The sequence below is a fragment of the Aspergillus caelatus genome (genome assembly GCF_009193585.1).
Source record: "Aspergillus caelatus strain CBS 763.97 unplaced genomic scaffold BDV27scaffold_76, whole genome shotgun sequence".
Lineage (NCBI taxonomy): Eukaryota > Fungi > Ascomycota > Eurotiomycetes > Eurotiales > Aspergillaceae > Aspergillus > Aspergillus caelatus.
In genome coordinates, this window is record NW_022475339.1 from 36,038 (window position 1) to 49,550 (window position 13,513).

Below are 13,513 nucleotides of genomic sequence, written 5' to 3' on the forward strand. Positions count from 1 at the left end.
GGTGGTATATGTCTGATACTATAATGGCATGCATCATGCGCTTGGACGCATGACAGCCAAGATATGACGTTGTAGCAGTGCCGTGAATCTTTTAATAACACAGACTGCATTTGAACTGTCGCACTTTACGTCATTGTATTTTAGTGCAAGCCACACATTAAATTAGATTTGGTGAGACGAAGCAAAAAGTGCTCACATTCCATCTTCTATACAATGAGAATTCTGCCCTATTGCTATTATCCTCACAGGATTCTATGAGCAAAATAAGGCGATCTGATACAGCCGATTAGTACTGAACAAAGACACTATGCTTCAGGCAGGGCTTTACCGTGTGGTTCAGTGGTTATGAATCAGAAACCGTTTTCTAGTGAGGGAATTTGACTGCCAGTGTTTACCCTTCGCCATATTCATGTCTTGATTCGCGGAACATGTTCCTTGTTGAATGTTATTCTGGGTCCATCCTGACGCACATCGCGAAAATGGAATATTCCCTTAATTGGGGTAATTTACCTATCCAGGATTAATGAGCGAGATACCCTGCTAATCTTACATAGCCTCTCGAGAAAATGAGGCCAACTCGCTGTGCAAATTGCCGGAAGAACTAGTCGAAAATGTCGTCGCTTCTCTGGGTACTGAAGATACTGAAAGAGAATATCTGTGCGCCCTGCGACTGACCTGCGCGCATCTCTACGAAAAGTCATTGCATTACTTTGGACGCGTCGTGCTTCATACTGTACGTACAGACCTCGGCTTCATGAGCTTACAGCGACTTATGAGGCTGGCGGGAGACAATCGTTTGAAGGGTCATGTACACCACTTGCTCATCAGAGGAGTTCTGAATAGCCGCATGGGCTTCGGTTTCCAATGGATGAGATATAATTCGGGTCAGCTAAATGTGAAACAATCGCTGGGGGCTCGCTGGTTGCGTCATGTCCTCCTCTCATTGCCTAACTGCAGGTCGTTTGCTGTCCATCTCAACTACGGATGGAACGATTCATCGGAATATTCTCGCTTAGAACCCAGCGATGGTATAACCATGATCATGGACATTATTGCGGAGACCTGCATCCCTGTGAAATCTTTTTCTGTGTACGCTCATCCGAGCAGCAGCGGGTTTGCCTTCAATGATGTGGATCCACGGTGCCTTCAGTTTGACATCCTCAAAGACCCGACCTTCATCAACAGCTGGGCACACGTTGAGAAGCTAAAGTTCCACCATAATTTCATTCCCGGCAATATCGGCGAATGGGTAGCCAGTGTTATCGCCCTTGCCCCAAAGCTCAAGACGCTAGAGATTGGCTTTGACTACACCCCCGATGCACAGATAATCACGACCCGTCTAGCATCCGGGCCAGTAGTACTCTCTGAATTGCGAGAGCTCACACTTACCGAAGCGTCCGAAATGGAATGGGATGAGCTCCTGACACTTCTCCGCTTTATATGCCGCACTCTGCAATGCCTGAAGCTGGAGCGTCTTCAACTAAAAGGCGGCACCTGGATTCCTCTACTTTCTCAACTTTACCAGTTCCCTTTGCTAGAGGATCTTACCTTGTTTTGGCTCAGTACTAGTCAGAGAAGCGTTCTGCATTTCGTTTCGCTCACGAACTACCTCCGCGGTACTCTATCGGGCGAAAGGCTCAAGCTCGACTGCAAGCAGTTTCGGGGTATCTGGAAAACCGTCTATGTCGCGTATCGCGGCGCAAACATGCCGGCGTTGTTGAATGCTTTACTGCAGTCCGCACGAGATGATTAATAATTTATGTACACTGAGGGGATTTGAGTGGTCTGAGCATTACGGAATGGTATGATCTAGAGGAGATGCCTTGTTAATTCGGTTACAATGGGCATTGACCTATCACTTGGAGAAATGTGCAGGGTGTCAAATGGGAATAATACGATCGTACATCAAGAGATATTGGTAGAATGTAGAAAGGAGACATCTCAAAGAAAACATAGTTGTTACCGCAGAGTACTTCTAGCAGATAATAAAGCTGCTTTATCACTACATCTGTCCATTGAGGAGGTTCATGTGAAAGCTCTACCTACAAGTCCTTTGCAGTTATCGGAACTGTATAAGACAATTCCTCGCATCATCCTCTTTCTTCTTTGCCATTACTAGTCCACCCTGGCTTGATAGAAAATCAAATCACGTCTATTATTTCTTCTACTGCATAGTTCATTTATGTGCATATTCCAAGACGATCGAGCTTTGAGGTACAGTGTGGTTACTGAGTATATGGGCAAGATTTGACGGGAATTGCCTCCGAGCATAATTTCCTCTTCGCCAGGCCTAAAGCAAGAGCACTCAGGATTTATTAGGGATCAAGATGTAAATTAGACCTTGCGTTCATCGATTCACATTGCCCGTGCAGCATAAAAAAAAACAAGGTGAGGTTGGCTAAAAGAAACCGAAAAAAATAAACATCTCAAATGCTCCCACGCGGATTTGAACCGCGGACCTCATGATTACTAGTCATGCGCTCTACCAACTGAGCCATAGGAGCTACTTGATGTTGAAAGCAACATTAACAAGCTTTATATAATAAAATACGTATTTGTCTCAAGCCACGCATCATCTTGCAGGCAAACTACTACATGCACTGGGTAGGAAGATCCGAGCTTCACGATTCAGATCCCATTTGAAGGGTGCACACTTGCGCCTTGTATTTGTGTCTCCCCCTTTTTTTACTTTGTCGCTCCAGCTTCGTATCGCTCATCAAGTAAATTGCAAGTCCTCTGAATAGCACACATCATCTTGGTGTCACGGAATAAGTGCCAGTGTTGATACAAATATATATCCGACATCTGTAGCATTCACTTCCACCGTTTTTTATCCCTAAACAACAGTCAGACTACACTACCAAATTGAAACACATTCGCAAATAATATCAACCAATTCGAAATGTCTCACTCAACGAAATAAATACCGGGATATCAGATACACGCCACGTTGCAGGCCATAAGATATCATACAATCCAGGCCGGAAGAGCGATGTAGAATGATAAACATAACACAGCTAAACTTGATTTATTTATTTTAGATAGATAATTAACCTTATTTTCTAGGCCTAGTTTCCTAAAAATCAAGTCTTCCTACTACCATGAACGCGACATCTATATCTCACCAAAATAGTGGCATCCGGAAAGGGTGTACTCTAACGCATCTCAACGAGTCATGGTCTCACAAATACCCCACTTTATTTCCCCGCTCACCCTTTCATGCCGTCCGTCTTACCATCTCATTCCATCCGCAAAAATGAAGAAAAAGGAAAGCAAAGAAAGGGAAGGTTGGGAAGTATCCACCTAGCGGAGTTACAACGGTTGCAGCTTGTGAATGTTGCAAACAACCATTTAAAAGGTAATGATGCATATGAAATTCAGCTGAGCATGATCGAAGCAAGACTTCACAACTTGGCAACTCTTAGCTAAATACTTAGGCGAAATCCTACTCCGAAGAAGGTGAGATGGTTACGTGCTCATATTGGCTTCCTCATAACAGGGCTGTCGGAGATCCCAAATGGCCTTCCACTGGCTGTCAAGCTTTACCCCGCACACTTGGCATTTCATGCCAGTATCGCTTATTTCTCTGATCGACAATCAAATGTATTCAAAGTTTCAAACAGCGCCGTAAGGTTCTTTGATGTACCAGTCACCATTTGGACCCAAGAAAAGGAAATGCCATGACTTGGGGGGAAAACAGTAGGGCTACATTAGTCCCGTGATAAGATACCGGAGATACCCGGTGTACCTTCTCCCTTTCAGGAAAGGTTTCTTATATTCCAGAACGGGCTTATCAGTAGGCATGCGGGGAAATGAATCCGTCACGCCATCCAAGTCGTTGTATCTCTGTTATCAACCGGTAGCACAAGCGGCGTGGCGGTTTCTTATCTGGTCTGAGCACTAGGCGAAGCACTAGACTCTTGAACAAAAGAATGCTAGTCCTACCCCGTGATAAGCACTTCAAGCCTTCCGCTCAAAATGCTTATAACCTGGCCGAGATCATGCTGGGTTATCTATGTGGCCTGGCTTTTATTGATCCGCAACTCTGTGGACATTGTCCGGCAGAACTAACAAAATGGCCTCCAGAGAGGATAAAACAGATAAATTAGCCAAGTCGCAAATCACTACGAATGTGGAAGTAGAGCAGGGTCGTCTGGACGAGCTACCAGAAGACATTGACGAAAAAGTCGAATACGACTATGAATCTGAACGGTCTCCATTTCCCGAGGGTGCGTATGGCCATAGTCCTCAATTGCTTTCTGCTAACAACCCACATAGTTCGAGCCGTCGTACCTGAAACGGACGATCCAGAGCTGCCGGTCAATACTGTGCGGATGTGGGTTCTTGGTATTGTGTTCACAATTCTCGGATCAGGTATCAATCAATTTTTCTCTCTACGATATCCCTCCGTACACATCGTTTCGCTGGTCGCAGAGTTGCTTGCCTATCCATGTGGTGTTTTCCTCGCCAAAGTATTGCCCGTGGCAACAATCAACCTTGGCCCAGTGGGATCCTTTTCCCTCAATCCAGACCACCATTTCAATATCAAGGAGCATGCTCTGATTGTTATCATGAGCAATGTATCCTTCGGATATGGAAGTGCAGACTCCACCAGCATTATTCAGGCAGCAGGCCCCAAGTTCTACAACTTCGGCCTCAAGGCGGGGTTTTCAGTTCTGATCGTTCTATGTGCACAGCTGCTGGGCTTCGGTGTTGCCGGGCTGGCTGCGCCCTGGCTTGTAGAGCCGGCTAGCATCATCTGGCCCCAGGTACTGTCCAACTGCGCTATGCTGGAGACACTCCATTCCCGCGCAAACTCAGTTGCCAATGGCTGGAAAATATCCCGTTTACGTTTCTTCCTATATGTGACTGCCGGCGGCTTCATATGGTATTTCTTCCCAGGACTGATGTTCACCGCGTTATCCTACTTTACGTGGATCTGCTGGATCGCGCCGCGTAATGTCGTCGTGAACCAACTCTTCGGAATGCAAACCGGGCTAGGACTGAGCCCTATTACGTTCGACTGGAGTCAGGTCGCGTACAATACAAATCCACTTCTCTCCCCGTCGTGGGCGGCCGTGAATGTATTTGCCGGGTTTGCAGCCTTCTTCTGGATCGTCGTTCCAGGTATCTATTATACCAACACATGGTTCACGTCCTATCTCCCTTTGATGACCAGCGACGTGTACGACAGGACCGGCGCCGTTTATGACACAGATCGCGTGATCAGCTCACAGGGCACATTCGACCTTGAGGCATACAAAAGCTATTCGCCGCCATATCTGGGAGCCACATTTGCATTCGTCTATGGCTTATCCTTCGCCTCGATCACTGGTGTTCTCACTCACATCGGCGTCTGGCACTACAAGGACATCTGGGCTGCATTCCGAGGCAAGAATAGGCTCGACATCCATGCGCGACTGATGAAATCGTACAAGAAGACTCCATGGTACTGGTACGCAGGCATTATCGTCGCCATAACCGCTATCTCCATCGCCATGGTTGAGGTGTACAAAACCAAACTCCCCGTCTACGGCATTTTCCTAGCCCTCGCCATCCCCGCCGTATACATGATACCCTGCGGTATTGTCCAGGGAATCACTAATGTCAACGCAAACCAACTGAACGTTCTAGCCGAATTCATCGGCGGCTACATGTTTGAGGGCAAGCCCCTCGCTAACATGATCTTTAAAATTCTCAGCACAGATGTAGTCGGCCAGGGTATCTACTTCGCCATGGATATGAAACTAGGCCATTACTTGAAGATTCCGCCACGAAGCCTTTTTGTTGCCCAGGGCGTGGCTACCATCCTCGGGGCCCTTACTCAGGCTGGTGTCACCATCTGGATGCTGGGTCACATATCAGATATCTGTTCCGCAAACCAGCCCGATGGCTTCTCCTGCCCGAATGGTAGGACGACCTATTCATCCTCGGTTATCTGGGGCCTCGTCGGCCCTCGGCGTCTCTACTCCGTTGGGAAGATCTACTCTTCGCTTCTCCACTTTTTCTGGATCGGCGCCATTGCCCCACTAGTCACCTATGCTTTGTATAACATCACAAAGAAACAGTACTGGAAATACGTCAATTGGCCTCTTATCTTCACAGGAACGGCTAATGTTCCTCCAGGTGAGCTCCCTACACTTTCATTTTGCATATCAGTGTCAAGACAAAACTAACCTGTATAGCCACGGGAATAAACTACTCCAGCTGGGCACTCGTAAACTTCATCTTCAACCACTTCATCAAACGCCGCTTCTTCGCCTGGTGGACCAAATACAACTACATTCTCGCCGCAGCCTTAGACACAGGCCTCGCCCTTAGTGGAATAGTCATCTTCTTCTGCATATCGTACCCAGGCGCCGTATTCCCCAATTGGTGGGGAAACACCGTATACCAGAACACCGCCGACGGTGACGGTGTACCATATAAGCAAATGCCAGAGATTGGGTATTTCGGACCACCAAACGGAACATGGAGTTGATGGAACGTTTTCTCATATTTCATAATATATAATAAGCCACAGCAGCAGGCCGTTCATCTCATGCTATATACAACATAATTATACAGCTGTACACACCGGCCAACCGGCAACCGGCCGTCGGCGAACCCGGCTTTCCCTCTAAGCGAGCTTTCTGTACATCCCGGGGTATAATGTAACATAACCCTCTATCCCCATCTCCACATCCACCTCAATCTCCAAGTCTATATATATAGCATGCATATTAAGTTCCACCACAACAACTTACCTATCCCCAATCCATCATTCTGTGTAACACCCTGCCCGAAAGACCGCATATCCTTCCCTTAAGCAGAAGTGCACTTGCCATTCTTGCAGGCCAGTTCACCATCGCAATCATCGTGGCTAGAGCAAGAGGCACCTGTAAAATTCCCCAAGAAGAATAGTTTAGTTCAATGTTTATCCACACCAAAAGGCTAAGTACGTTCAACCCCAACATACCCTCACAGTGGCCCTCCCATTCGCAAGGCTTAGTCTGGTTATCAACAGAGCAAACACCCTTGATACAAGCAAGCTCATCGGAGCAGTCGTCATCACTTGAGCAAGAAGCACCTGAAGAAAAGAAAAAGAGAGAAAGAAAAAAAAATTTAGCCTCCGAAATCAATAATAGGAAAACATAACCAGATTTTATCCCTTACCCTTGCAGTGACCCTCCCAGGAACAGGTCTCTGCGTCTCCGTCAGAGGAACATTTTCCGTTGTTGCATGCGAGGTCGTCAGAGCAGTCGTCGTTCGAGGAACAGCTGGCACCTTTATTTTTTTTAATCCCTGGGTTTAGTGGTTTATTCTTCTTCTTGGTATTCTCCTTCGTCTCCTTTTTTGGAAGAGTCGGGTGGGGGGTTGTTGTTGTCCTCACCGGCACAGTGTCCCGGCCACGAGCAGGAACCGCCTGTTGGCTCGGGAATACTAGTTGTCGTCAAAGTGGTGGGCGGGTTGCCGCCGCCGCCGCCGAGGTTGAGGTTCTTGGCCAGGGCGCCGACGAGGCTGTCGCCCATGGAGCGGAGGGTGTCGAAGTTGGTGATGTAGTTCTCGTTCAGGGCGCTGCTGGGGAGAACGGCCTTATCGCCGGTGAAGACGATGTCTGATTTCGTGGTTAGAGATATGCCACCAGTAGGAGAACCATGAGGAATGATAAAAGGTACGTACAAGTGACATCGGCAGCGGTGTGGCCCTTGTTACCGTTCAAGTCCTCCTCGGGGAAACAGGTCCTGGCCATCAACCAGGAGGCTTCACCGGTGACCTGAGGGCTATCTCCGTTCGAGTCGCCGAAGATACCGTAGAACATCTTACCGTTGCTGGAGGTGGCATTACCTTAGCAGGTCCTCCCAGAACTGAAGGGTATCCTGGGTACTTGGCTTACCAGATTACGGCAGCGACGGCGTTTCCTTTAAGGGTGGCCTTATTCGCACTTAGGAAGTTCTGGGGGATGACGATAAAGGGCACTTCGTATGCGGACAGCGCGCCCCAGTTGGTTTCGGGTTGGCCGTCGGGGTTACCCTGCGTTTGTTAGAGACTTTTCCATGGTGGATAGAAAGCTGAACGGAGTTTCAAGAGTTGCTGTTTACCTTGCAGCCATGGTTGAGTCCATCACAGTCGACGTCCATGTCAGCGATGAAGGAGAAGGAGGCGCCCTGGTTGGTGTGTTAGCAATTGTATGCTGTAAGGTGTTGAACGTTACTTACCTCAGCAAAGTCCGCCCAGTCGCTGTGGATAGTGGACTTGGTAGAGCCCTCGCCGATAGGATAGGTAGCATGGGAGGGAACCTTGCTGGCCTTAGCAGCAGCAGCCTGGATAGCCGCAACAGGAATGGAGCTCGAAGCCTGGAAGAACTTCGCCGGGGGGCCTCCGTTTGGCTTGTTGTAGTCGGGTCCGTTGACCTTCTGGCCCATGGCCGTACCACAGACGGCCAGGGAGAGGGCGAGGCGGCTAGCGAAGTTCTTGATAGGCATGGTGAATAAGTCCGTACTCAACAGGAAAGCAAGACTGTGGTTGTAGGCGTAAGATGTTTGTTGACATGGGCGCCATGGTTGGATTTATAGACGGAACAGACGTGTAGGAAATTGGTCATCCTCTATGGAACGTTCCTTTGTTCTCTAACTCAAAGTTCGTTTCGTGTGTTACGGGCTAATTTCCTGGCCGTTTCGAGACCGTGTCTGGGCGGATATAGTAGACTCTGACGACAAATGATTCGCCAGAGCCCTCGCCACTGGTACGCGAAGGTAGCACTTTGGAACGCCTCCAGTCGCTAAGTAGGATGTCTCACCGGGTTGTCCTGTCATGCTGCGAGGATGAAGCATGCGGACGACTAGTTGCAGAAGGATCATATGAAATGTGCTTGAGTTGTCTTTGCGCGATGCATACTAAGAATCCATTAGGTACTAGTCTGTCGGCACTGCCGATTCGGCAGGGTTCCGATGGGCAGTCTCCACAGTTGGGGATTATTCATGAGTCTCCCCAAAATTGGTTCCATGACTAGTTGCTGTCCAGATCCACCGGATATGATCTCCGACGACATTAAGTGATTCCTGACTTCAGAGGATGGTCACTGTTTGACAGGGTCAATTTTGGGTCTAAAATGTTGTGCAACACAACTGCCGCAGAACAAAGAAACAGCACCTGTGCTGCATGGAGTGTACACCTCAGACCATTTCCCAGAACTGTTAGAATGTACTAGCAGCATCTTCATGCAAGTGTAGCCATAGCGCTACGTTAGACTGGTGTAGGAACTCCCCCGAGGTTCCTGAATAGGTAGGTGTCAGTAAACAGCAGACTTTACCCAGGGGTCTCGCCCCGACACTAATGCTAACGGCGCGATATGAGGGGCAAATTGGTTACAATGTGGAGTTTCAGGGTGGAGATTCGATGAACTACGGCGCGAAGCGAGAGCGATTGCCGAATCCAGTTAATCCTTGTATCGAATGATTTTCCCGAGGTCCACATGAGAAAAAAAAGAAGAAAAAGGGTCCGATAGCAACAAAACATATACAACTCGTGGTGCTGGGGGATAAATAAACATTGCATTCAGTCTGCATAATGCAGGTACGCGCAAAATCTGCTTGTCTCTACGTGTCACCACTGGCCAACGGGGTCATGTGATAGCGTGTTACCCTACAGGCGAACGGCGGACAGCTCATTTTCTGCAGAGGCTGGACGCTTGCATTGTTGGGTAATTAATTGGGTCCAGTCTCGGCCCGGACAAAAGAACATGCCATAGTCCAGTACGATACGAGGTTACATTGCATGGCCGCCCCAGCTGGTCCGGGCTTGGCATGCAGGAAAATAACTGCTTATTGCCTGTTCGGACCCTGCACACGTTTCCACTTGGACCATTAATCGAGAGCTCGGAAGGGATGATCGTGAACACCTCTGAGTATGCCGGCAAATGACGATCCTGGGAGAACCTCGGCAATGAATTCTCCATGTCCTTACTAGGGGCGGCGGCGAAGCGGGACTTTCGCCGAAATGCATATATAATTACCGCACGACCCAGAGAAATGATGGTTGCAGACTCCTTGTAGACGACCACAGACCTCGTATCATCTCACAATGCAGTTGTATAAGCTCTTCGCTGTTCTGGCAGCCCTGCAGCCGGCTCTTGCTAAGAGCCTTGTGGACTTCTCTGCTGCTCGCGGCGATAACCCTTCTATTCTGGGCGTCCGCAATCTGGAAGCGGCGCGCAATGATAAACGAAGCGAGAACAGCAATGACCTCTATATCAAGTTGGATAAGGATCCAAAGGGCACTCCTGCGCTGCATTTCCACCGCAAGAAGGACTATATCCGTACCGAGTACCACTCATTGAAGGATAAGATTGAGGTCGATAAGACCTATTACATTGGCTACAAGTTCTCCCTGGGAGCTATCCAGCAGAGTCTGATGATCTGGCAATTGTAAGTCATTTCCTTCTATATTATCAACGAAAAATTAGACTTCAAATACTGACCCGTAACAAGCAAGGAATACTCTGCCAACAGCCACGGCGGTGCTAACATTCCTCTCTCACTGGAATTCAAAAGCGGTAAACTAAACCTCCAGTACCAAGCTTCCGGTGATGCGAAGCGCGTGTCCCAGTGGTCTAAGGAACTGAAGACCGACACCGTCTACTCCATTGGCCTTGTGATTAACACCTCCCGCCCCGGATGGGTTGAACTCTACTTCGATGGCGAGCAGCAGACTTTCGGCTCCGGCAGCACCAGACTGAAGGCCAACACGTTCCCCGGCCAGGCGGACCCCAAGTTTGGCGCTTACCGTGGTGAGGAAGTGCAAATCGACACCTATGTCTACAACATCCAGATCGGAACTTCCATTGATGATATCAAGGAGGCTGCTGGACTGGGCTCGTCTCCTAAGCCTACCGCTACTTCTAACCCCACTCCTTCTCCTACTTGCGCCTGGGAGGGTCACTGCGAGGGTATGTCTTTTCTTTGCCGAGTGCTTCGTTAAATGCTAACTAAGAGATGAATAGGTGCTTCCTGCACCACGGAGAATGACTGCTCTGACGAACTCACCTGCAAGAACGGAAAGTGCACTGCTGATGGAGCTGTGCCCTGCTCTTGGGAAGGCCACTGCGAAGGTATATCTTTCTTTTCTCGCTGGGTATTTCCACTCAAAGTATTAACCTGAGTATTCTAGGCGCCTCCTGCTCCTCAGAGAATGACTGCTCCGACGAGCTTGTCTGCAAGAACGGAAAGTGCACTGTCGACGGAGCCGTGACTTGCTCCTGGGAGGGTCACTGTGCCGGTATGTATCTCTCTTCTTACCTGACTTGTTCCGATTAACTAACTGTGCGTAGGTGCCAAGTGCAGCACTCATGATGACTGCTCGGATGAGCTTACCTGCACCAATGGTGTCTGTGCCTAAATCTCAGTATATTAGGACTTGTGTGTTAGCCCCTTATTGGGGTGAATATCTGATGGCTTGATATGAATAGAATAAAATACAAATCATTTAAGCAATTTATGATATGAGCAAACATAGTAATACCAGTCTATCCCAACGCTAAACCCCACGATAGAGCAAAGACAGCCTGTTTTAAGCCGAATAACTTTTCAGGCATTGTTGGTAGAAAAAATATGCCGAAAAATAGACATAACACCATAAACAAATGTCGAACAAACAAAAGGTACAGCGACACCGCTCCACAGGCCAGTGAACAACCCCAGAGGGATGTAATAATATTGTATCCAGAAGATGGGACATGTTATTGACGTGATCAGAAAATAAACAAAGAAAGCCAGGCGTGCTCGCTGGTAGGCCTTTCCTGGATCAATCGCAAGCCTAACGACTGACAAGCGATGACGCTGAGATAAAGGGGCTGGGTCGAGATTGTCGATGGCCCAGCTCCAAGGTATAGGGAGGAAGGTGGCCAGGGCGATGAAGACCGAGATCACGGGCACTACAAGGGAATCCAACAGAATCCCGTCGGTGCTCATATCCATATCTCCTTCTGGCAGTTCGATAGCGGCAGGTGGGGGGAATATAAGAGATATCGTTGCAGAGACGACTCCGATCATAATAATTGGTATGAGGTATAGGATATTGAGGTACCAGGTAGTACTTCGAATGTCAGTCCTACAAAGCCTGATAAGTTGGGAGGATATTGAATCTGCTGAGCCCTGTCTGGTATCACGCCTTGTTGGTGGTGACTGATTGTTGGTTAATATGTCTGACAAGACATTCTCCGGGGAATCCGTGGCTGTCTGATGCTGGCCGAATTCCATAATATTGTTGGTTGAGCTGGGTTGCTCTTTGCCCGCCTCAAGAACTTCTGGTAGCAGGGATTAGTCGTAACTGGACAAAGTCTGTTCTTCAATTGGATTGTGGCACTACCTGAATATCCTTCAGCTATCAGAAGGGCAGGAACAAGAAGTAGTAACAAGGGGACCAACTGACCGAAGCCCCACGAGTTCTCTTCCGATACATGATTATCGCGCGCGCGGCTTAGACGAATAGTTCCTCATACCAATGAAAATAACAGCCATAGCAACTAATCAAACCTTGTTAAAGCCGAACCACTTGTTGCCATTGCCAGCGTTCTCACTTACTCCACAGATGGCAGAACCAAGAAATTGTAACAGGAATCGCACAAGGCAAAGACTAGCGAGGGAAAAAACCACCAGCGGGAAAGATATAGCTTGCACGAACTTTGAGGATGACTCCAGTCTTTGACACGCCCACACCAGGCTTTTGACCCACAACCTTCCCGAGGACTTCAAAATGCTTCTTGAGAAATCCATGGCCGTTGGAGACATCTGTATAAAGCGAGTCACCAGACCGCCGAGGAGTAGGATCTCGGAGACTAACATAATGAACACTTGTGCTGGATTATTTCCTAAGGCGTCAGGCCCAGCCTTGAAGTAGCAGGCGATTGGTATTGCCATATCTTTTAGATAGCCAGTCACCTTGCCCATGGCAGTCAGGCTAATGGTCAGCATGATTGCAAGTCCACTCATCAGAGTTACTCGGATGTACCAGAGCCATCTCTTCTTTGCAAAATATGGTGCCAGATATGGCAGGGTCGCAATATGGATAATTGAGGAGAACCAGGCTAGACTGGTGACGATATTCCAATGGGAGGTTGAAAGGCCATCCTGGATCTGAGAATAACCACTGATCATAATGGCGAGCCCCGTAACAAGCTGCTGGTCACTCATACTTAATATCAACTGGGATGAGATTTAGTCCACTTGCAGACTGCAGCCACCACGCTTTACGGTGATGCTCACAGTTTCTAGAGGTGGGCCCCAATGCGAAGAAGGAGTCCATTTTAGAGCCCGGCATATTCCTTCTCGTAAAAAACAGTCTAGGTCGTTTTGCCGATGCCTAGGATTCGTTCTGGGGTTGGGATGCACTGCAATATAGTGAAATACTAAAATCAGCAGGGTTATCCAAGCTGTCAGAAGAAAGCTAAGGACGACCTGATATAGGATTAGATCGCAGTTTGAACCTATTATTTAACAGCTCACTTACACCGATTCCAGAAATATCAGGATTTGGT

At 48.2% G+C, this 13,513-nt stretch overlaps 6 protein-coding genes and 1 non-coding gene across 7 annotated transcripts; 3 read left to right on the forward strand and 4 right to left on the reverse strand.

Moving 5' to 3' along the window:
- Positions 1 to 479: 479 nt before the first annotated feature.
- BDV27DRAFT_157250 (uncharacterized protein) lies at positions 480 to 1,753 on the forward strand (the record flags this gene model as incomplete). Its single annotated transcript, XM_032072469.1, has 2 exons — positions 480 to 501; positions 555 to 1,753. The coding sequence occupies 2 exons, from the start codon at positions 480 to 482 to the stop codon at positions 1,751 to 1,753; spliced, it is 1,221 nt and encodes a 406-aa protein (XP_031928133.1).
- Positions 1,754 to 2,431: 678 nt separating this feature from the next.
- On the reverse strand, positions 2,432 to 2,504 carry BDV27DRAFT_t101. Its single transcript has one exon. It is a non-coding gene; the product is annotated as a tRNA-Thr (tRNA).
- A 1,571-nt stretch (positions 2,505 to 4,075) lies between these two features.
- optD (small oligopeptide transporter, OPT family) lies at positions 4,076 to 6,481 on the forward strand (the record flags this gene model as incomplete). Its single annotated transcript, XM_032072470.1, has 3 exons — positions 4,076 to 4,229; positions 4,279 to 6,126; positions 6,186 to 6,481. The coding sequence occupies 3 exons, from the start codon at positions 4,076 to 4,078 to the stop codon at positions 6,479 to 6,481; spliced, it is 2,298 nt and encodes a 765-aa protein (XP_031928134.1).
- Positions 6,482 to 6,534: 53 nt separating this feature from the next.
- On the reverse strand, positions 6,535 to 8,717 carry BDV27DRAFT_127483 (glycoside hydrolase family 75 protein). Its single transcript, XM_032066776.1, has 8 exons — positions 8,199 to 8,717; positions 8,082 to 8,147; positions 7,877 to 8,013; positions 7,663 to 7,811; positions 7,373 to 7,597; positions 7,156 to 7,266; positions 6,959 to 7,069; positions 6,535 to 6,878 (listed from the first exon to the last, which is right to left on the reverse strand). Exons 1-8 carry the CDS (start codon positions 8,463 to 8,465, stop codon positions 6,805 to 6,807), a joined length of 1,140 nt encoding a protein of 379 aa, XP_031928135.1. The 5' UTR covers positions 8,466 to 8,717; the 3' UTR covers positions 6,535 to 6,804.
- Positions 8,718 to 9,282: 565 nt separating this feature from the next.
- Positions 9,283 to 9,621, reverse strand: BDV27DRAFT_127485 (uncharacterized protein). The gene has a single exon (XM_032066777.1). It carries the CDS (start codon positions 9,535 to 9,537, stop codon positions 9,319 to 9,321), a length of 219 nt encoding a protein of 72 aa, XP_031928136.1. The 5' UTR covers positions 9,538 to 9,621; the 3' UTR covers positions 9,283 to 9,318.
- Positions 9,622 to 9,892: 271 nt separating this feature from the next.
- BDV27DRAFT_127486 (uncharacterized protein) lies at positions 9,893 to 11,488 on the forward strand. Its single transcript, XM_032066778.1, has 5 exons — positions 9,893 to 10,406; positions 10,470 to 10,927; positions 10,982 to 11,089; positions 11,149 to 11,256; positions 11,309 to 11,488. Exons 1-5 carry the CDS (start codon positions 10,063 to 10,065, stop codon positions 11,374 to 11,376), a joined length of 1,086 nt encoding a protein of 361 aa, XP_031928137.1. The 5' UTR covers positions 9,893 to 10,062; the 3' UTR covers positions 11,377 to 11,488.
- Positions 11,489 to 12,506: 1,018 nt separating this feature from the next.
- Positions 12,507 to 13,169, reverse strand: BDV27DRAFT_157254 (uncharacterized protein; the record flags this gene model as incomplete). Its single annotated transcript, XM_032072471.1, has 1 exon — positions 12,507 to 13,169. One exon carries the CDS (start codon positions 13,167 to 13,169, stop codon positions 12,507 to 12,509), a length of 663 nt encoding a protein of 220 aa, XP_031928138.1.
- Between the last annotated feature and the right edge of the window lie 344 nt (positions 13,170 to 13,513).